Source organism: Takifugu flavidus, chromosome 18 (genome assembly GCF_003711565.1).
Source record: "Takifugu flavidus isolate HTHZ2018 chromosome 18, ASM371156v2, whole genome shotgun sequence".
In the NCBI taxonomy this organism is placed as follows: domain Eukaryota; kingdom Metazoa; phylum Chordata; class Actinopteri; order Tetraodontiformes; family Tetraodontidae; genus Takifugu; species Takifugu flavidus.
In genome coordinates this window covers 11,770,488-11,792,127 of record NC_079537.1, presented here as the reverse complement: position 1 = coordinate 11,792,127, position 21,640 = coordinate 11,770,488, and the positions used below count along the sequence as shown (strand labels likewise).

The 21,640-nt window shown below is 53.7% G+C and overlaps 1 protein-coding gene across 3 annotated transcripts; it reads right to left on the bottom strand.

Moving 5' to 3' along the window:
* Positions 1-1,010: 1,010 nt before the first annotated feature.
* Positions 1,011-21,501, bottom strand: lrrc4ba (leucine rich repeat containing 4Ba). 3 transcript variants are annotated; one of them, XM_057014865.1, is made up of 3 exons: positions 21,336-21,501; positions 7,296-7,808; positions 1,011-4,777 (listed from the first exon to the last, which is right to left on the bottom strand). In XM_057014865.1, the coding sequence occupies exons 2-3, from the start codon at positions 7,539-7,541 to the stop codon at positions 2,828-2,830; spliced, it is 2,196 nt and encodes a 731-aa protein (XP_056870845.1). In that variant the 5' UTR covers positions 7,542-7,808; positions 21,336-21,501; the 3' UTR covers positions 1,011-2,827. The 3 variants fall into 3 exon arrangements, with proteins under 3 accessions (XP_056870845.1, XP_056870847.1, XP_056870848.1); XM_057014867.1 differs by lacking the exon at positions 21,336-21,501 and adding an exon at positions 21,078-21,257; XM_057014868.1 differs by lacking the exon at positions 21,336-21,501 and adding an exon at positions 13,946-14,245.
* Positions 21,502-21,640: the final 139 nt, after the last annotated feature.

Here is a 21,640-nt window from a genome sequence, read left to right as displayed (position 1 = left end):
TTCCCGAGCAGAGAGGTGGTTCAGAACCCAGAACACAAAAACACACTGGCACATATTCTGCTTTTAATTGATCTATTCCCTGAACGCGTGAACGCGCGCGCTCCTTCCTGCACGGTAAACACAGCATTTCCATTAGCGCTGGGAGTGTGTCGGGCGCTCTGTGACTCGCTAACAGCCTCGGAAACATGGCCTCCGCTAATTCACAGCAGCTATAGGCGCTAACGTGATGAGCTACCGCAGGCCACGGTCAGGCCAGGCCACATCTGAGGAATTAGGGCTAAACAGCGTCTGCAGCAGCCTTTCAGACACGCTGCCGTCGAACCCACAAGCGGATCCGCGCGATAATTTCCCCGTTATTTGCACACACGGAGGCAGATGAATATGTAAATAAGCTGCGAGGGGAAAATGGATCCCTGGTGCTGGAGAAAGGGATATGTTAATGGCTCCGGCAGGCGCGGTGTTGGGGCGCGCGGAGGCATTAGCGATGGCGCGGCGCCTGTGCCATCGGAAACGGGGCGGGCGCAGCGGCGTGTCGATGGCGTGATGGCGCTCGGAGAGAGCGAGTGGAGGGAGAGCAACAGGCGGAGGGACGGACAAATCCGTGAGAGGACGAGAAGAAGAACACACTCGCACGAGATTCTGATGCCTCTGTTTAGCATTTGAAACCCAAATCAAGTAGCGCTGCTGCAGTGGCATCAGTTGCCAAGGAAACCTGGCGGTTGGATGCTGAGAGTCAAGGGGGGGAAGGGGGGGGGGGGGGGTGATACCTGGAGGTGGGTGGAGCTCTGATGGAGCAGGGGACAAGAGTCTGGTCAGGATTAGGGCACCTTAAACGAGCCTGTTTCCTCTCACATGCGTAGCCACGGTAACCAGGTGTCGACACAACGCGACGGTGCACTCGGCGTCCGGTCGCCCCGTTTCAACCTCGCCGGGTCGTCGGAGCGAAACCGCAGCAGAACCAAACACCCGAAAGCAACAACAGGCAGCAAATGTCACACAAAGCTCTGCTCTTTTATGTGCCAGGGTTTTTTAATTTTCAAAGTGACCTCTGCTAACAGAACATCGCTCATATTTATAACCAGTGTAATCAGCTAATTATAATAACAATAACAATATTACAATAAAGATAATACTGCATTTTAAAAAAAAACAGAAAATAATCAAACTAGGTAAAAACCCAAAATCAAAAACACATAATTTCTTTCTTCTTATTTTTTTAAAAGAGATCTATAAGGTTCTATTTTTTCACATAATTGTCCTTTAAAAAAAAAAAAAAGACCCGTCTCCGTGCCAACGCCCCCCCCACCCCCACCCCCACCCCCCCACGTCTCCGCGTGAGCTTCGCTTACCTTCCGACACGCTGGCGTCCCTTTAGCTCCCCGCTGCCATGAAATCCACTCACACATGACAACACTGACACGGATGTGTCCACAAAGGGTCTTAACGGGGGTGATGACATGTGGACGGGGGTGGGGGGGCAGATCAGAGTCAGCGAGGGCAGATGGGGGGGGGGTGTTCCCGTGTGCCACCCTGCCGCCAAGTCCAACTGCATCAGTCACAAAGCCTCATGTACAAATGCTAACAGCTAGTTCAAGCACAGGTAGCAATAATAACGTCCGCTCAAACTGGTAATAACGACGTCAGACTGTAATAAACGGCGGCAGAATTCGAATGGTGTGCTGAAGGGGGGGGGGGGGGGGTTCCGGAGAGCATGCTGAACTAGCATGTGCAACATTATCTACATCAAAATCTTCTGCTTTATCAAAGACGGCGGAGGCGCCATTATTACCAGCGTGGTCGTTATTACCGCTACGAGCTCCCGTTTTCTCGCGACTGTTCGTGTGGATGAGACGGGAGAGGAAAACACTTTGTGTGGCTACAAAAAAGATTCCAAAGACCAAAATAAATCCACTGGAACGCTTTTTCCCCGCTTTTCCTGTTGTTGTTTTAGGTCACGCGCTGATCCGGTGGCGATCCCGCCGCGCGTCCCGTCGGGGCGGCCGTCTTTTTCCACGTGTGGAAAAGTCGTAAAGAAAGGCCACCACAACAGCTGCGTGTTTTTTTTTTTTCCTTTGTTTTTTGTATATATTTTTCAGACGTTGTACATGTCAGTCAGAAGCTTGATAAAGATTCTTTATAATTTATTTCTTTGAATGAAAATATATTTACGGTATATATAATATGTACGTTCTGTCATTGTTCTCGTGTCCCTCGTTGTCCTCTAAGAGTTCCATCTCTCCGTCTCTCTCCGACTATAAAAAGATGACAGCCAGGAAGGTGTAGAAGAGTGGAACGCCACTCGAAAAAATTAAAAAAAAAGGTTGCTGTTGTCCTGTATCCAAAGACTAATGTGTGCGTCCCGCTCGGAATCTCCGCTCTAATTTACCTTTTTGTTTTTTTAACGTTTCCTGGAAACCCGGGACTGCCATTGTTTGTTATTCGGGATGGCCGCCAAGCACTAATCCGACATGTTCGATGGTCAATATTATGTCTGACTCCAAATATATACACTGAATGTGCCTGGAAAGAATCAGTATAACTCCTGGAGAGGCTGATTAATGCACATCTTGTTAGCGCCGGTGCTAGAGAAGGGTGGATCAGGACTCCAGGTGAAGGAACTGTGTAGACTCTAATGTTGGGGCATCTGATGCTGTCATCTTCACTCTGTTTGCTCCTGCCTGCCCACTGATTGACGGCACAATGAGGAATATCATGCTTTCAGGAAACTTTCCACTGGGACAGAAGGTGACAATATTCTTTAAGAACTCATCTCCTGGGCTCTCTGCCTCACCGCTCCCTCCATCCACCTTGGGCTTTTTAAATTCTCTCAAATTTGAGTCTCTTGCACGTTTTCCTTGGAACCGCTCTTAAAAAGTAGGGGCTCGTTCTGGCTTTTACCCATAAGGCCTTTCAAAGAACTGTGAAGACCCAATTGGGGCAGGGGCATAGCAGAGGGAAGGATGCCTCCACAGCTTGTTCCCCCACCGGTGGATGTGGTAACCTGGGAACAAGTGTTCTGGGACTGGGAGCAGGGGGATGGGTTGTTGTTGTTGTTGAGGCCCATGCCAGAACCCAGGCCCAGGCCCAGGCCTATCATGTTGTTGTTGAAGTGATGGGTTTTGTAGTAATGGTTGAGGTGCTCCGTTTGGCCCAGGTTGGGCAGGTTTACGATCTCTGGGTGGTGCAGTCGGAGGCTCTGTCCCCCTCCTATTCCACTACAGCCTCCCTGGGTCATGGTGGAGCCTCCAGCGATGCCACTGCCTCGCCCGCCGTTACTGGCCCCCAGCTCATCTTCTACATTGATGATCTCGATGGCTCGAGCAGGACCGTGGTGCTTGTGCAGCTGGTGCTGCTTCCTCAGCTTGTAGAACACCACCAGCATCACCGCTGCCATGAAGGTAATGGCTACGAAGCAGCCGATGATGATCTTGGTGGTCTTCATCACATCATCCAGGCCCGAGAAGCCTGGTTCTGTAATGGGCACAGTGAAGGTTGGTCGGGTGGCCCGTGGCGAGGGCCAACTAGTAGAGAGAGAGGAGGCAGTGGTCGGAACACCTTCAGGCCACAGGTGGCTCGAGGGGGTGGGGCCAGGGTGAACTCGAATGAAAGTCTCGTTGATTGCTACTAACGCAGAGTCTTCGTCTCCGGGGGTTTCCACTGTTTCCACGGTAACTGTTGTGAAGTAGGTGTAGTTGACACTGGCATCGGCAGCAGTGACGTTGAGGACGGCAGTTGCCGTAGTATTACCTGCCGCGTTTGTGACCATGCAGGTGTACTGGCCCGTGTCTCGCAGAGTGACATTTGTGAAGTTGAGCGTTCCATCGTGCAGAACCGATATCCTCACCCGGTATGAGCCGTGGGTCATCAGAGTACCGTTGGGGGTGATCCAGTTCACAGAGGTTGTGGAGGTACTCGTACGACACTTGAGCTCAGCTGCCATACCCTCGGTGACGTTGAGGTCCGTAGGTGGTTCCACGATGACGGGCGCAAAGCAGGTGAAGTGCCTCTGGTCGAGTTCTCCAATGTACTTGCCTTTTAGGAACGGAGGAGCATGGCAGCGGGCACAGCAGGTGGTGTTGCTGGGCACCGTCTCTTTCAGCCACCAACTCAGCCAGAGAATGTCACAGTTGCAGACCCAGGGGTTGTGATTAAGGTGCACCCTCTCCAGCTGGTGGAGCGGCGTGAACAGATCATGAGGCAAAGAATGCAGGGAGTTGTGGGACAGATTCAGCTCCTCCAGGTTCTTCAGGTCATCAAAGGCGTTGCGCTCAATGACGGAAACTTGGGAGTGCATTAGCCAAAGCTTGCGGAGAGACACCAAGCCCTGGAAGGAACCAGGCCGGATGATCTCCAGACGGTTTCCCGACAGCTCCAGTTCTTCCAGGCGGATGAGCGCTGTTAGTTTAGGAATGTCTTTCAACCCACACATGCCCAGGTTCAGGTACCGTAGATTGAAGAGGCCAACAAAAGCAGCATCCGAAATAAAATCCAACTTCTTGAGCTCACCCAGGTCCAGGCGACGCAGCGAGGGCACTCGGTGGAAGGCATAGGCCGGCAGAGTCTCAATGGGGTTGTTGCGCAGCCACAGCTCCCGCAGCTTGCTGAGGTACTCAAAGGCATGCGACGGCACCAGTGTGAGGCGGTTGTCGAAAAGCTCCAGAGTGTTGAGGTTGGGGAGGCCATTGAACGCTCCGACTTCAATTTGCCGGATTTGATTCTTGGATAGCTGGAGGATCTCGAGGTGCCTCAGGTGTTTAAAAGTGTCTGACTTGATAACCTGGAAAGACAGATAATGAAAATTACTGCATTGCCCTACTTGATGATTAACAGCCTTCTTTCTTTTTTGCAAAATCAAAATCATCAAAAGCAATATGAATTTCATTTTACCAGTAAATCATTAATAAAATAATTTGCTGCGTTTGAAAAATGGCAAAGCCGGAATCAATGCTAGGCTACTAACTTTGCTTGTAAGGTTAGCGTCTGGCTCTTGGATCAGCACAGTCTACACAGCGAGGTGGGGACAGACTCACACTGACTCATGAGTGTCAGAAACCATTTCAGTGGGTAATCCCAACTCTTGCCGGTTCATATCCAGAATTTTGACCCAAATTTATTCCTGCTTGTTTCGTAGAATCAATTCCTCATGCCTGAGAACCTCCGGAGTGGTGAGTGGGTGTACTGGTGGTGGCTGGTGCATGAATGGGAGACACACACATCTCAAGAGGCCCGACAGCTCCCGGTGCCGCCGGCTGGCCACCAACCCGTTCAAAAACTCGTTCAACAGACCCAGAAGAAGCATCTGGAGCCATTTGGTCACATATACGTGGAAAGGCTGGTTGTTGTGTTTGTCCCGCTAATAGCCAGAAACCGCTGCTATCTAGGAAGACGTTCGACTAAAGTGTGAAGGTTGTATTTGGTTAGAGCAACACAAGCACACAGATCTGAGCCGCCAATGTTTCAAATCATAACCAGATAATTATTTACATTTGTCGTAAATAATTAGTTACATTTGCCATAAATATAACATCACATTACAGCAAAAAGGTCTGTAGTTTGATTCCCCTGGGTCTAGGGGCTTTTCTGTGACCTAAGGTGTGAAGGATGTATCCTGCCTCTCACTGGAAGGCAGCTGGAATAGGCTCTAGCCCTCCAGCGGCCCTGTTAAAGAACAAAGTAGCACAAGATGGATGAATGTTTAATTTAGCCGCTAAATGCTGTTAGCTGCTTTTAAATCTTGCTAATAGGACACAGTTGTTCCTGCCCTTTTTAACATAAGGTGGGTTTACCGCCAAACAGGATAACTAATGGAGTGAGAGCATGTGTCCATTAGTGGAATCGTGCATTTTGGCGACATCCTAGAAACTGTAGAAAACCTCGGGTTCGGCCCGGAACTCTGCTCTCATTTCACCGCCTGATCACGCCACTGTTCCATCCTCGGGTGGGACCTTCCTACCGCCATGTTAGGCAGGATGATACATTTACATTAGGTTGAAATGATGACAAACCTTAAGATGCTTTGTAATCGGATGTGTTCTGGGCACCACAGACCGAGACAGTGCAGATTTGTTTGGTTTGGGTCCAGTGGGTCATTATTTGGTGAGAAAAGTCGGGAGACAGGAAGTGGGTGCAAGCGAGTCCCTTAAATGGGATTTTTTTTAAAAATGTGAGGCTCCTAGAGACAGGCCGTCACCTCTTCTGTATGTGGAGCAGGAGGTTGTGTGTGTGTGTGTGTGTGAGGGGGGGGTGCATTAAGGCGAGGAGGGTGAGAGCGGTGGCGTTAAGTGGGGGTGGGAGCTGTCAAGGCTTTACTCTGAGGGTACTGTAGGAAAAAATAAACCAGAGAATCTAGGATGCCTTCAGGTGTTAAAACATTTTTAGATTTTTAATCATTTAAAGAGGAGCTGCAGGAAACAACAAGCTGAATCAGAAATTTGTGCGCTAACATGCAACAAACGCTTTTCGATCCGAGCATTTTCTTTATGGCAGCAAATGATGTGGCGTGATGTCCTATTTATGCTCCGTTAGTACCACATTATGTTTAATAAGATGCTTCCTCTGAGGAATCGGGGACATCAGACGGTGCGGAGCGGAAAAATTTAACCATGTTTAGGATCTATGATTAAGAAGTGGCACAAAATGTAATGGAATTGGATTTAAATGCCGAGAAAGCCCCATCAGCCACATTCGGGGGGAAGGGGGGGGGGTCCAATTACTCTAGACGCCACTCGCGAGGAGTCAAATCAACAGATTCTTGTTAGAAATGTGGAAACTTGTGTGTTTTGCATCCAGGCTCTGTGTGTAAACGTTCCTCCCTTGAAGCTGCGAAGCCATGAAAACGCCATCTAGGGACTCCAGATAAATTGGTAATGCATACAAAAGGCAGCGCAGTGTCATGGAAATTTAAAACATTCCTTTGGTTCCACGGAGGCTGGAGTGACTCTATCTACCATTACCGCCACATCACCGATCCGTCTTCTCTCAGACGTTTCCCAACAAAAGGAACGCTGTAACATTAACAACAAGAGGAGGGTTCGGCTCCCTGATGTGATAACGCTAGCAAGGCGTCTTCCTCCGCTAGCGAGGCGTCCTCCTCCGACCAGGTGAACCAGCTTTGGTTATGGTCTCCGCCTCGAATCGCTACCTTTGGGCACCTTTTCTGACATTTTCTCGGAAGCCTTAATGTCTCCACATTTGAAAAACTCAGGGATCAACTCGGAAGCCGATCAGTGAAATGGAGAGAAAAGCTTCCGAAGACATGATACACAGATTGATAGATGGACGGGTAGATGATTCACCTGTATGGAGTTCTCCTGCAGGTTGAGGTATCGAGTGTTGACAGATATGCTCTCGGGCACCTCGTCCAGCTTTTGCCGGGTGCAGATGACTCGACTGGCCTGATTGGAGCAGGTACAGTGGGAGGGGCAGGAGGAGGCGGCTCCCACCAGCTCTGGCCCAGAGAGGAGGAGCCTGAGTAGCAGCTGGGCCAATAGAAAGAGGAAGGGGGAAGGGCCGGGAAGGCAGGTCAACGTGGCGATGCGCATGGCAACTGGGACATGACCCTGCTCTTTAATCCGGAGGTACAGGTGAGGCGACTCCACTCTGGTGGGAGAGTTGATGTTCCAGGTGTCTCTCCGGTCGGGATCTGTCCTTTCTAATTCTGCATCCTCTGAGATCTTTGCCGTCCTCTGTCGATGCCTGCGGTGTCTCCTCTGGTGTGTTGGACATAGACGTATCCACACAGACAGACGTTCCTCCCTCTCGCTCGGGGATTTGAGCGAAGCGGGAAGCGAGAAGAAGCCCAGGAGTTACTGCAAGACGACAAAAGGGGGATATTAGAAGCCGCTTCCACCAACAGAGGCCTGGCAGAACAAATAATCGGCAGAATCATTTATCACAGGAGGGACCGTCAAGAAAATAATCTCCGAGAAGCACGAGAACTCCCGTGTCACCCCCCCCAATAATCCCTCAACAGACATTTTGTCATAAATCAAATCCTTCCAAAGGAGCAGGTGGAAGCCGCTTTCCGTAATTAACACTTCAACACAGGTCGTACAGAAATACAGAGACAGGCGAAGAACCGTGGCACGATGAGGCGTTCACCGGAAAACCTGGAAAACAACCAGGAAAACGGCAACAGGGAGAATTCCAGTCTGTTGTGTTCCAGAGGTTCTGTCATTAATCTTTTGGTCCATAAAAAAAATAAATGAAATCATCTGGAGCTTCCCGACTGACAGACACAATCGAATTACAAATAAACAGCCAATTCCTAAACTTTCAGAGTCATTCCAAATATATATTTCACTTGGATTGGAAACAAAGGACTGGCGGGAGTTTAAGTGGTATTATTGTTGTTGCTGCTGTTGCGGAGACAAATGGATCACTTTGGTTTTTCCTCAGAGTAACGGCGACCAACTAAGACAAATGTGCCAGTTTATTCATTCATTCAGTCGATAATGGAGACATGAAAGCGGATGGAAACGGCGCCGGGCAGCCAGCCTGAGCGGACGACCAGTCAGCCTTCATTTTCCTGGGAGACTTCCCGCCCGGTGGCACTAAAACATCGCACTGATGGCGTAATTATTCTGTTGCCATATTGTGCAATTAACATTTGCTTCGTGGTGACATGTTACAGCAAAAAAAAAAAAAAAATTAAATAAATAAATAAAATCTTGACTGCTGACAGTTTAAATCAGTGAATGATTAATTCATTAAATCGTCCTGGATTCATTTTCTGTTAAATCATCTGCATATAATTTTAGCTCTAATTAAGGATTTAAAAGATAGCAGCTGAGCCGTTAGCTTAGTGCTTTGCATGACTTCAGGATCCTCACACGAAGCTGCTTCAACCTTCCTCCTCTTCCTCTTTTTATGCCGTCTTTTACGCCATGAGGTTATTTGCTGCCCGCAGCAGGGGGTATTCTAACAACGCCATATCCAAAAGCTGCTTCCAGCATGGCCGGACGGGAGCAAAGAAACACAACTGATGGTAGTTTTTGCTGCTTCGGGGGCCGCTCGCCCTTCCTCGAGAAGCCTCTGTTGCTTTACCAGCACCTCCATCACACATTCTTTCAGAAATACGTTTTGTAAGAATTGGGTGCTCGAGTTTTCGAGCTATCTCGGGTATGCGTCTCAATTCCGTTGCGTTCCGTTGAGGCGTACGGAAGAGCGAGATGTTGGTCTCCACATATTTATCGGTAACACTTTTAGGAGTCTCCAGTAATTACACGATGTTTTCTGGAATGTTGCCGCATGAAAACGTTCCACACTAACCTGTGGAAGGGCGGGGCTGTGTCGTCTCACCGGCCTGTCGCCAAGGTAACCAAAAATGAACCCAAGTTTAACCGGCAAATAGTTTAAACAACTGCAAACTGAAGCGAGAGCAAATGTGGACGAGCAACGGAAGAGCTAACAGGTTCCAAGGTAAAGGAAAACCGGAATCGTCTGTCCCGAATCGTTCCGAACGCAGCGCCTGGCGAGGGATCCCCAACAGGTGCTGCTCGTTTTGACAACAATTAATAAAAACGCCACTTGAGCGAGATAACATGTTCCGATCGTCTCATTTAGCGCTAATTAAACCGGTGTAACAATTAGAGGGACGAAACCGGCGGCGATCCTGGAAGTATCCTTGAAAACAAGAGGAAGCCCCCCCACACACACACACACACACACACTCTGGGGGGTGGTGGGGTCCAAAGTTCATTCGTGCTTGAGTTACATGCTCTGGGGGGGGGGGGGGGGGGGTGGAGAGCAGTCTACATTAGCATTAATAGAGCCCCCCCCCCAACCCCCCCAACTCCCCGACTCCGCTGCAGGTTATTGAGACCTAAAAAAACGTAATAAGGGCGTCGTGATACGGTTATTAATGGTGATGGTTGTAATGATGGGACCCCGACACGCAAACTCATTTGACACGCTGAGCATCTTCGCTTGGCACAGTGAGGAAAAAGGATGGGGGGGCCGGAGAAGGGGAAGGAAAGAGGGATTATTAATCTGATAGATGAGTGTATGGCTGCAGGCGGAGGAGGGAATTATCAACACTACAGTAATGGATGAATACTGAACAGCTGCAGAGAGCGAGAGACAGAGAGACAGAGGGAGAGAGGGAGGGATGGAGGGATGGAGACGGATAGAGGGAGGCTGAAGGAAGGCAATGATGAGGGATAAAGACCCAGAGAGAGGTATAAATAGTGGAGCAGAAAGGAGATCAGTGGGAAAAGAAAGATTAAAAAAGTGTGAGGGGGAACAGCAGGGAGAGAGGGAGAGAGACATTAATATTAATAATCCCTTGTTCAGAGAGAGAGAGAGAAAAGAGAGAGGGAGAGATTGAGAAGGAAGGCTGAATAGAGAGATGAATATAAAGCAGACCGAGATGGAGGGAGGGGGGGGCGACGGCACAGAGGCGCATTCAAAAGGGCGACGGAGGGATAGAGATTAAACAGTGGGAGGAATATGGAGAGAGAGGAAGGAGAGGGGGAGGAGAGAGAGGGAGAGAGAGAGAGGGAGGAAGGGGGGAGAGAGAGGAAGGAGAGGGAGGAGAGAGGGGAGAGAGAGAGGGAGGAAGAGGGGGGAGAGAGGGAGGAAGGGGGGAGGAGAGAGAGGAGGGGAGAGAGAGAGGGAGGAAGAGGGGGGAGAGAGGAAGGAGAGGGAGGAGAGAGGGAGGAAGAGGGGGGAGGAGAGAGGGAGGAAGAGGAGGAGAGAGAGAGAGGAGGAAGAGGGAGAGAGAGGGAGAGAGAGGAGAGAGAGAGGGATGGAGGGGGAGAGAGAGAGAGAGGAAGGAGAGAGAGAGAGAGAGAGAGAGAGAGAGGGAGGAAGATGAAGAGAGAGGAAGGAGAGGGAGAGAGAGGGAGAGAGGAGGGAGGAAGAGGGGGGAGAGAGAGGGAGGAAGAGGAGAGAGAGGAGGAAGAGGGGGGAGGAGAGAGGAGAGAGGGGAGGAGAGAGAGGGGGAGAGAGGGAGGAGAGAGGGAGAGAGGGGAGGAGAGAGGGGAGGAAGGGGGGAGGAGAGAGGGATGGAGGGGGAGAGAGAGGGAGGAAGGGGGGAGGAGAGAGGAGAGAGAGGAAGGAGAGAGAGAGGGAGAGAGAGAGAGGAGGAGAGAGAGGGAGGAAGAGGGGGGAGAGAGAGGAGAGAGAGTGATGGAGGGGGAGAGAGAGAGGAAGGAGAGGGAGAGAGGGAGGAGAGGAGAGAGAGGGAGGAAGAGGGGGGAGAGAGAGGAGGAAGAGGGGGGAGAGAGGGGGGAGAGAGAGAGGAGAGAGTGATGGGGAGAGGGGTGAGGAGGGCGAGTTTGATCAATACTGCCGTGCGCTCAACTTCAGTGACATTAAAACAAGGACGGGGTGATTAGTCACATGGCCTCCGTGGTCACATGGCCTCCGTGGTCACATGGCCTCCGTGGTCACATGGTTCCGGCTCCTCTGGATCCCGACACGTGAGGAAGCACCGACGTTATTTTTGGCTCGAATCACCTTTTATGTATCTTAATTTCCAGCCACCTTCTCTCTCTCTTTCTGTCTTCCTCTCTCGCCCCGGTGCCCGATCTATTTCAGGTAGACGGGGGGTGAGGAGGGGGGGTCGGGGGGGGTTATGGCGCTGACGCCGAGGTGGCGAATCCACCGAGGACGGTGAGACTAGTTAAAGCTGACAGCTGGTTCGGGGCGGGTTGACGGCGTTCCGCCTCGCCGCCATCCCTACTGCACGCTGCAACAGCCCCCACCTGTGCCCCCCCCTTTTCCTCCGCCCACCACCCAGGATAAAACCAGGGCCTCCCCGTCATCTGGTTACCAGTGACCCGGGACAGTCGGGGGGGGGGGGGGGGGGGGGTTCTGACCCGCCTCAGTCCGTCACGTCGCCCATGTTTTAGACCGGCTCAGCGAACGACCCGACGGCGTAACCGCGGCAACCGTTAGAGCCAGCGTACCGGGTGATGTTGCGTCAAAATTAACATGAGGAGAAACGGTGTGTGTGGGGGGGGGGGGCTCTTGGATGGTTGCCGTGGGTGACGGGCCTGTTGGGTCTGTGGAAAACAAAGTTCAGCAGAGCAGAAGCAGCTCTGGAGCCAGTTTGATGGCAGACAAAACACCCCCCTTCTCCCCCCCCCCAACTCACCCCCCCCACCCCCCCCCCCCCCCCCCCCCCACCCCCCCCCCCCCCCCCCCCCCCCTCCCCCCACTTCCTGGGCCCCCATTCACCCCTCGCCGTGGTGTCCGGGGGTAAATGCCGCATTGACCTCGTGGTTTGATAACAATGCTGCATATTAACCCTTAACCCCCCAACACACACACACACACACAAACACACACACACACACACACATTTGCACTAAAACACACTGCAGCCCCCCCCTTCACATCTTAGCCAACAGAGTTACCATGGCAACCTATTCACCACAGTCTCCCACTTGTCCAGCTGTATGCCACGCCCCCCCCCCCTCCTCATTAGCACCCTATACACACTTGTACACAAATGGCAGGAACCGAGCGGCACCGGCGCTCCGAGAAGCTCCGGGCCGAATTCTCGGAGGATTCGGGGGGGGGGCAGGATTTACGGGGGAAGAGGAGCCGGCTTTACCACAGATGACAAGCCACAAATCACGGGGGCAAAGGTCAGGGTCGCGCTTCCTGTGAGCGGCACAACGTTGCCGTTAAATCATGCTAGCATTCCGGGTCGCGGGTTCTGATTAAATTAAGGACGTTTTCAAGATGGAACGAGAAGACGCAGCTTTTTTTCCTTCTGAGGCGGCGTCGCCGGAACGGCGTTTGCGTGCCCACGATGACCTAATTCAACACCCCCTCGCCGGCTCGGACCAGACCAACTCTCTCCACCGTGACTAACACTTTATTTAGCATCTTTGCTGACATTAAGAAGTTTCACACACGTGTTTGGTCTTTCTCGTTGGGTGAATTTGGGCTCCGTGAATCACGAACCTCAGAGCGAGTCTGGCGCCGTGACTGACAGGAGAGCGGCGAGCGAGCGTCACGATGGCCGACCTTCCGAAATTTGGCAGATTATGACTTAATTTCATATATGAGCGTCATGTTGTTAGCCTACAATAGCTTCAGTGGCTGGAAAATACAACAGTAATATCTGCTAGCTAACTAGCTAACTAGCTAACCTACTCCACATTTGATAGAGATGAGAACGCTACACACCGCTAATCTTTACGTACATACTGCTAATCTCTCATCCGCATGCCCCCCACCGCTTCAAAGATGGAGGGGGGGCCGCAGCGAGTAAACGACAGAAGAAGAAGTTTGGAGACGTCGGAGCTCAAAGATCAAAGCGCAAACTGAGAAAGCGCTGATCAAAGAGCAGCCGACGCTCCACGTCTTCACCGCTAAATTTCAGTGAAGCGTTTGGCAGCCGGTCGGAAGCTACAGAGGCCGTTAGCGCGTTAGCTAACGTGTTTTTCACGTTCGGAGTTTACAGGCTAGCAACAGGCTAAAGCCACTGTTTACGCATGTTTATGTAAAGGATTTACAGATAAATAAATAAAAAATGACGCTCTCTCCCTTGATCATTACAGGACATCAGAAATGTTGACAGTTCAATTACTTTATGATCGTGTTATAACAACAACTATTCATGTACAATTAATAACCCTCAAATCCGGAGAAAGTCGCCGATCTTCGGAACGTTCAGACGGGAACGTCAAATTAAACGTTAGAAAGGAAAAAAATGAGCCAAAATGTCTGACTGAAGTCCCTTCAAACGTAACGACGGAGGAGTTTTAGTCACGCCTCCTCCTCCTTTCATCTTCCGAACATTCCCAGAATTCCTCTCCGACTCTCCCCCGAGCTTCAAAGAAAGTTCAATAAAACATTTTCCCACAACTGTTCGACATCATTACATCTCCAGTGTCTCTGCAGGTTCATATTTAAACACACACACACACACCCACACCCACACACACACACACCACACACACACACACACACACACACACACACTTACACACTTCAGGGTAATTCCGGCTGACATGTCAGGTAGTTTAAACTTTAATTCCGTGCATGTGACCCGCCGCTCTCGCCGGAGGCTCCGTTAGCCGGAGCAGGTTCACGCACCCTCGTCTTCCCTCTAAAAACACGTTTAGGTGGAGGCCGTTTCTTCGACGCCAAAGTGCAACGGCCGCTGCCAAGTTTCCACGAGATGTTTGTGAACGCGGCTGCTTCCTGTGTCCAGAACCTCGGATCTCCGCCAGGGAACCGGCCACATTAGCTGTGGTGGATCGTGGGAAACTGCTGCTAATATTTCGGATTTAAGACCGCCTGGTTCTGAGGATGGTTACAGACGTTCCGAGCTGCTGAGGGGGTGTGGCCTGCTCCGCATCACTTCATCTAAAATTAGCCGGTTCTGTCGACAACATGACCCTGACGAGCCGACTCTGGCTCCGCCCCCTGGAATCTCACCGACACATTTCTTAGGACATAAAAACGTGCGAATCAACACCCTCGTCTTCCCGCCTCTGATCCCGCCTGCCTTTCGGATTCCATCCCATAAAGATTTATGTCGACCTCGGGAGGCCGGCTAATCGAGTTCGGGCTCGTTCTCGTCTCTACCTGCGGCCGCAGCGCCGCTAGTTTAGAGGAATCGGATTAAAATCAGCGGCGGCCGGACGGAGGAACGATTTTACTTCGTTATCCCGCTGCGGATCCCGAGCAGAAGGTTTGATTTACACGTTAAATAGAAATGTACTTAAAAGCATTTCTTCGGGATTTGCTGAATAACTGACGAAATTTACTTTAAGCTGCTCTTTTGTGGCAAAAGAAGAGGGAGGAGGCGGCGGCGGCGAGCAAAGGTCTGGGTGCTCGTGCAGCGCCGCTCGCCAGCGGGGGAAAAATGGAGGGAAAAGCTCATCATGTCGGCTGCGTGCGGCGGGAAACAGCTGACCTTTCCTGATCGCCGTGACACGGCAACAATCAGCGTTTTGCCCGCGAGGCTTCAAGGCGGTGGAACGCCACGACATCGGAAACAAGACGGAAGTTTACAGCGATAATCTGATACCGGTTTTATTCCCAACAGCAGGAGGGCGCGTGAGGAACCAGGTAGGAGCAGGAAGTGGGCCACCGAAGGGGCCCGGGAAGAGGCCCTGAAGGACCAAAGACTCAGGGGTACCCCCCTGCCCCCCCCCACCCAGAACACCTTCCATGATTTGTCAGCACTGAGGCTCCGCCCCTTTTCCCAACTCCCATTCTGAGGGGGGAAACGGTTCGGTTTCCGTTGCCGCTTCGCAGGTTTTAACGCTCGGGAATAAAACTCAGGACTGACTTGTCTCCTTCCTCCAGACCGGCGACGATCCGGGTCCCTGAAAAGCCACCGAACATAAACGTCACCGGTTAGCAACAGCGGGCGGCGCTGGTCCGACGGGGAGAGCGTCGGTGCGGGAAGGGCAGCGATCCAGAACTGCCTCTGCACCGGCACCCACGGCGACGAGAGGACGACGCCTCACAAATGGGGACCGTTCTGGCATCTTCGGCCGTTGCCGTGGCAACGGGGGAACGCCGCGAGCGGGTCAAGTACGAGCTCGGTTCGGGAGATTAGCTAAAACATGTCCGATGGCGAGTTCTGCTCAGCAGAAATGGCGTGAATCCGGCTCGGCGGCGGTTTGAAATGCCGGTTTCTCGCGAGGATCCGGTGAAGATCGGTGTTTCCCGAACACCGTCTCACTGCGTTCCGCTACGAGGAAACGCGACGAAAACCACTCCGATTGGACCGTTAGCGCTCCCGGACTCCCCCGGCAGGAGCGGCCGTGTCTGAAGAGCGATCCGGTCGCCGCGGCGACGATCACAGGAAGCAGAGGCGGTGGGAAATCTCTGCCGTTTGCACGTCGGCCTCGGAATTCCAACCAGGAGGGACGAGAGGCCGGCCGAGCAACTTCAGACAGAGCCGCAACAGAACCTGTCACAGGCCCATCAGAACCTCCAGGATCCTCTTTCCTGTGCCGTCTAGAACGCTTTTCCCTGGTTCCCGCCTGTCAGGCTGTCACGCACCTATAAAGATTTTAAAGCCTGCGACCAACCGCCGGCATAAAAAAGTCCGGGGGGTGTTTTAAAAAATAAAAAGCAGGAATTCTGCATCAGGAAACAGCAGCGGATTTACTGAAGAACCCATTCTGAGGCCCGGCCGGGCTTTTCTCTTTTTAATGAGCGCGTTCTTAAGGGGGCGGAGCCTCCGACGGCGACCTGCTGGGGGCCAATAATCACTTAAAAAATACGAATATCGGACCATTTTCCAACTGTTAAAGAAGCCCCGGAAGAGGGAAAATGAATCCGATATCGAATTTCCACATGATTTCGTCCTGAAATGGGCTGAATTATTGAAAACGGCTAAACTAGCAAAAGATCAGAGATAAAAGCATGAAAGAAACGTTCATCGGCCCAAGAAGCGGCTGGAGGCCCAGACGACACGGAGGAAGATTTCCCTTTAAACGGCGCGTGATGTCACCCCCCCCCCCCACCGCCCCCGCCCGGACCAGATGTTCCGTCGTGTCAAACATGCTCGCAGCTTTAGATGAAATCCGGTTGTTACTGTCCGTTCCGTGGCGCCGCGGACGCCCATTTTCTTCAGCAATTAATCCGCCTTTAAGGTGTTTAACCACGAAAGCTAAAGCTAGCGGTCGAAATGACACTTGTGATGGGGCGGCGCCGTGCTGCCTTCACTGCCTGTAAGAATCTACAAACACGTTTAGGTGGAGGCCGTTTCTTCGACGCCAAAGTGCAACGGCCGCTGCCAAGTTTCCATGAGATGTTTGTGAACGCGGCTGCTTCCTGTGTCCAGAACCTCGGACCTCCGCCAGGGAACCGGCCACATTAGCCGTGGTGGATCGTGGGAAACTGCTGCTTTTTGCATCACACCAGAATTAATGGATTAGTCATATGCAGAATGTTTGGCGCCGCAGAGCTGGTGGCAATTACACGGATTACTGGGAATACTCCCACGCTAACCTGGAAAACACCAGCATCGGGCTAATATTTCGGATTTAAAACCGCCTGGTTCTGAGGAGGGTTACAGATGTTCCGCGCTGCTATTTCTATTTTCTTTTATAAGGGGGTGTGGCCTGCTCCGCATCACTTCATCAAAGGACGGGAGACTTAGATCAAAGCATATGCTCTCAAACGTGCCTGTACTTCATTAGCATGCTAGCTAGACTCTGAAATTAGCCGGTTCTGTTGACAACATGACCCCGACGAGCCGGCTCTGGCTCCGCCCCCTGGAATCTCACCGACACATTTCTTAGGACATAAAAACGTGCGAATCAACCTGGACTGAACTACAGACGCTGCACAAATCAAGGTCGGGGTCAAGGTCGTGACAGGGCTGCGCAGATAAGATCCCCCCCGCCCCCCCACCAGCCCCGCCCCTCGTTACACAACAAGAACCGAACCGTCCCCACGGCCGCGACACTGTGGTGTGTTTGGTGCTGCTGCCGCGGGGGGGGGGGGGGGGAGGTTACAGGCGCCGCATCATCGGGAGCACGGCGCCGCGGCGCAACACGTGGGTCCAATACACAACCGCTGCGTGTGCACGTGCGCACGCCTGCGTGCGCGATCGGGAAGAGTGGCAGAACCCCGAGTGACACACTGACTCATCAACACTCAAACATGATGAGGCCCCGCCCACCAAACTGACACGGGCCGACTGACGGACGACCCGTGGCGAGGGGGGGGGACGGGATGATCACAGAACTGCGCTGCGGATCAGGCCTGGCGGGTCACGTGATCGCCCCCCCCCCCCCCCCCCCCGTCTGCCTCCCACACCTGAGGTGTGTTTATCTCCCCCCCTTCACCCCTTCTCCTCTCGCTGGCTCTCACGCTGTGTGAAATGGAAGCTCTTGCAGAGACCTGGGGTTGCCATGGTAACCTGCCATAGTAACCACTCACCGTCTCCGCCGCGTCAGCGGGGGCTCGGGCGCCCGTACGGCCCCCGCTCCGCGGCTCCTCGGAGCGGGGCGCACAGCTCGGAAACGGAACCCTACAGCGGGATCGGAACGTCTCCGGATCGCACCTGGAAAAAAACGGAACGGCGAGCGACGACGCCGAGGTCACGGGCTGCCAGCGGCGGACGGTGCCCCCCCCACGGTGCCCCCCCCCACGCCGTCATCATCGGATTTAAAGTATTTCACATCAGTGCCGTTGAATCAGATTCTGTGTCGAATCGACACTGGTTGGGAATATTTTGCCAATTTTCCGTCCGTTAGCACGTTAGCTAACCGCTGCGTCGCGTGAATTTGGGCTCTTTTCGTTTTATAAGAGTTTGAATTTGGGTCACAAATCTGCGAAAAATGTCGGGATGGAGAGAAAAGAGCCCGAAAACGTTCCCGTTCTGACCCGGGACAAAAAGGTCAAAACGGGCCGCAGCGTCCCGCTCCGACGCTCCGCTCAGGGAAATTGGAGCCGGAACGCCACCCGACCCCGGTTCAGCACGAGAGAAAAGTGCAAAAGGTGCAAAATATATAAATAAACTAGCAGGAGTCAGTGGGGGGGGAGGGGGGGCACGGCGAGAGGCGGGATCACGCGATGGCGCCCAGATTAACCACACGACTCACTCGGTGATTTATCACGGCTTCACTAACCGCGCCCCCCCGGGACGTCTCCTCGCCTTCTCCCGCCGCCACCGCGGTGACATCAGCGCTGCCCCCCCCTCCCTCCCCCCCCTCCCCCCTCCCCCCACACACGCATGGAAAGAAGATGGCAGAAATAGTAAATTAGCATATTTCTCAATATTTCCTCATTTATCGGCCTAAAATGATCCACAAAGGAAGGAAAGTTTCGCGTTACTCATCGGGATCATCGCCGCCGCCGCCGCCGCCGCCATCAATATTAATGCGGCCATCATGGCGGGCATCAGTATGCCGCCGCCGTCCTGCCTCCAGCCAGCAGCCAGTCAGTGAGGCAGATACAGCGAAGACCCCCCCGCCTGGCGGATCCGGCTCCGCCGCCGCCACTGACCCGGAACAAACTCCCTCAAGACTCCGAGTCCGGGCGCCGCGGCCCGACCGCCATGATTGGCCAGGAGGGGAAAACACGGCTCCTCTTCCTCAGAAACAGGAAGTCCCGACCCAACCAATCAGGTTCCTTCGGCCTCGGCCGCGCCCTTTGACCCGCACGCATCAGCGCTTCGCGTGGCCGCCAATCACGGACCCTCCGGTTTGACCCCGTCCGTAATCTCCGCCGCCATCGCCACATTCCGGACGGCGGCGGTGGCTCTCCTCGCGTGCTGCTGGCGTCAGCCGCGGGCCGACCTTCATCCCGTTCCATCCTCTGAGGTCGGGCGGCGCTCCTCGCTCGCCTCAGGCTGCTGACGCTGGGAAACATTTTAGGCGTTCGTTTCCACGGCGACCTCCTCGGGCGACCTTTCCGCCATTCAGGGAGGGCTCGCCGTGACTTTTCCACACCTCCTCTGGATGTGATCCATCTTTGGGTGACACCTTTCTCCGCAGGCCAGGTGTGCAGGTGTAATTTAGCACGTCCCTGCTAACCTGCTCGCCGCTTTTCATCAGACTAAGTGGCCTGATTCCTCAAATGACCAGGAGCGCCGCCGCCGCCGCCGCTTAATTTGGAACAGAGACGAGTTTTGCCGGATGCGAGTTTAACACCCGTCCTGCTCATCCGTGACCCCAAAAGGTTCCGATTTATCCCGTCACTGCGGATTATCGGCAAGTTTGACGAGTTATTCCTGTGGCGAATGAAGCGCCCCCTGCTGGCGGGCGGTGGTATAAGCCCCACCCCCTTCCACTCAGGGATTTTCTTTAAACTTCAGGAGGAAACAGGTCAAAGGTCGCCGGGCTGCCGTGACACTTTTGCCGGACGCAAACGGACACAGGAACCCGAAGTTCAATGAGATTTCTAACACGCAAACTCCACAAATTCACCGCCGCGCCGGCCGGAGACGAGAGGGAACGCCGCGCGGAACGCCGACAGCGGGAAGTGACGGCTAACAAATCCGCGTTAACCTCTCTCGGAGAAACCGCGACGCCCAAACGTCAAGAGGCTTCCCGGGTTTGGTAGGTCAACAAAGTCAGGCGTGGGGGAGGGGCCCCGGGTGTTCCGGAGAACGGCGAGCGCCTCCCCTGCGTCACACGTCCGGGCCGCGGCCGAGGAGGCGGGGCCGTGGCAAAGGTCAGGCCCGACAAACGCCGCTGACATTTGGCGGCGCTCCTCTGCAGCGCCAAGCCGTCCTGCTATTTCCGAGCTCTGCCCTGAGCGGCAGGACCGCGGCGTTAAAGGCTGATGTCATGCGACAAGCCTCATGTGGCGCCCGGCGCCGACTGGTGTCGCTGCTGGGAGAGAAGAAGAAAAAAAAGACGGAAGACGCACGGAAGATATGTTTCGTGGTCCGGAATGAGCCTCGGAACCAACGCGAGAAAGCGAATCGGCCTCGATGCTCACGCGAGTGTGAGGGCTCCTCCTCCCGACGGCGAGTTTCTGGCGGTTTTTCCCCTCGTGGTCGACGCAGACGCCCCCCCCCCTTCCCCCCCTTCCCCCGCCCCCCCCACAGGTGCATCACGGCCCCTGGTCCTGGTTCGGTGTTCTGGGTTCCTTCGCCCCTCCTGTCTGAACCTGCCCCAGTGCCCCACTTCACCTCCCAGCACCCCACTGGTCACGTGTCTGAGCATCATTAAACTGTGGCGCTCGCGCCCCCCGCCCCCCCCCCCACCCCCACCAGGACGCACAAACCGACTCAGGCGCGTGATCGTGTTGCAGATCTTCATTCATCACTTCATCCAATCTGCCCCTGGTTCTTGTTCTCAGCCTCGAGCTCTGACTCACAGTTTAACCTGCCGCGCACGAGCCGCAAGGTGCGTGCACGCTTTGGCGTTCTGGTGTTAGTGGGGGGGGGGGGGGGCGCTGGACCTTACACGGACATTAACACCGTAAAATGGTCCGATTAGGGCGGTTTAATGGAGGGCTGAAAGCTGCGCGTTAATCGGATCAAATCTCAAACGTGTCAACAGCTCGTGGGCGCGCGCGCCGCTGTGGTCAAGGTTACATCAACTTCTCCAGACAACAACAGCAAAAAGGTCAGAAGAACAGACGGAAGAACACAAGTTTGGATGAAACCGGATGTTCCGAATTAATTAACGTACCCAAATTCCCCTCACACATGCGCGCGGGGTCTCGTGTCCTAACGTGATTCCTGGATATCAGCCACCTCCGAGCCACGCAGCCACGCGAGGACCGTGTCACGCGTCAGGTCACGGATGCGGATTTTTTGCGTGTCTTTGGAAGATTTTGTTGCGCCCGGATCAAGCGCGCGCGCGCACGCGCGCAGACGGGCACAGTGGTGGTCGGCGCGAGCTCACATGAAGAATCCGCATGTGTCATGGATGGAGTTTGGCACTCACCTGGTTTTTGGGGGGCGACGGACGCCGCCGACGGTGCGTTCAGGTGCCGCAGGTCAGTCCGGCTAGTCCGAGAGCGCGAGCTCAGCGTCCCGCGAACATCGGCGCGTGTTCCACTGCAGAGCCGCCGCCGACGCTGTCTCCCTCTGCTCGCTCCCTCCCTCCCTCTCTCCCTCCTCTCCCCCCTCCGCTGCCTCCCTCACTTTCTCACCTCTCCGCCTCGCGCAGATTGATTCACCCTCCGTGTTGCGTCGCCGCCTCTGGTGACGAGAGTCGCCTCGCGGATCTTCAGGTGGACCCAACAAAAA

Coding starts and splice junctions, on each gene's coding strand:
- lrrc4ba (XM_057014865.1), bottom strand. CDS start 7,541: ATGCGCATCGCCACGTTGACCTGCCTTCCCGGCCCTTCCCCCTTCCTC. Junction 4,778..7,295: donor TGCAGGAGAACTCCATACAG/GTGAATCATCTA, acceptor CTGTCTTTCCAG/GTTATCAAGTCAGACACTTT.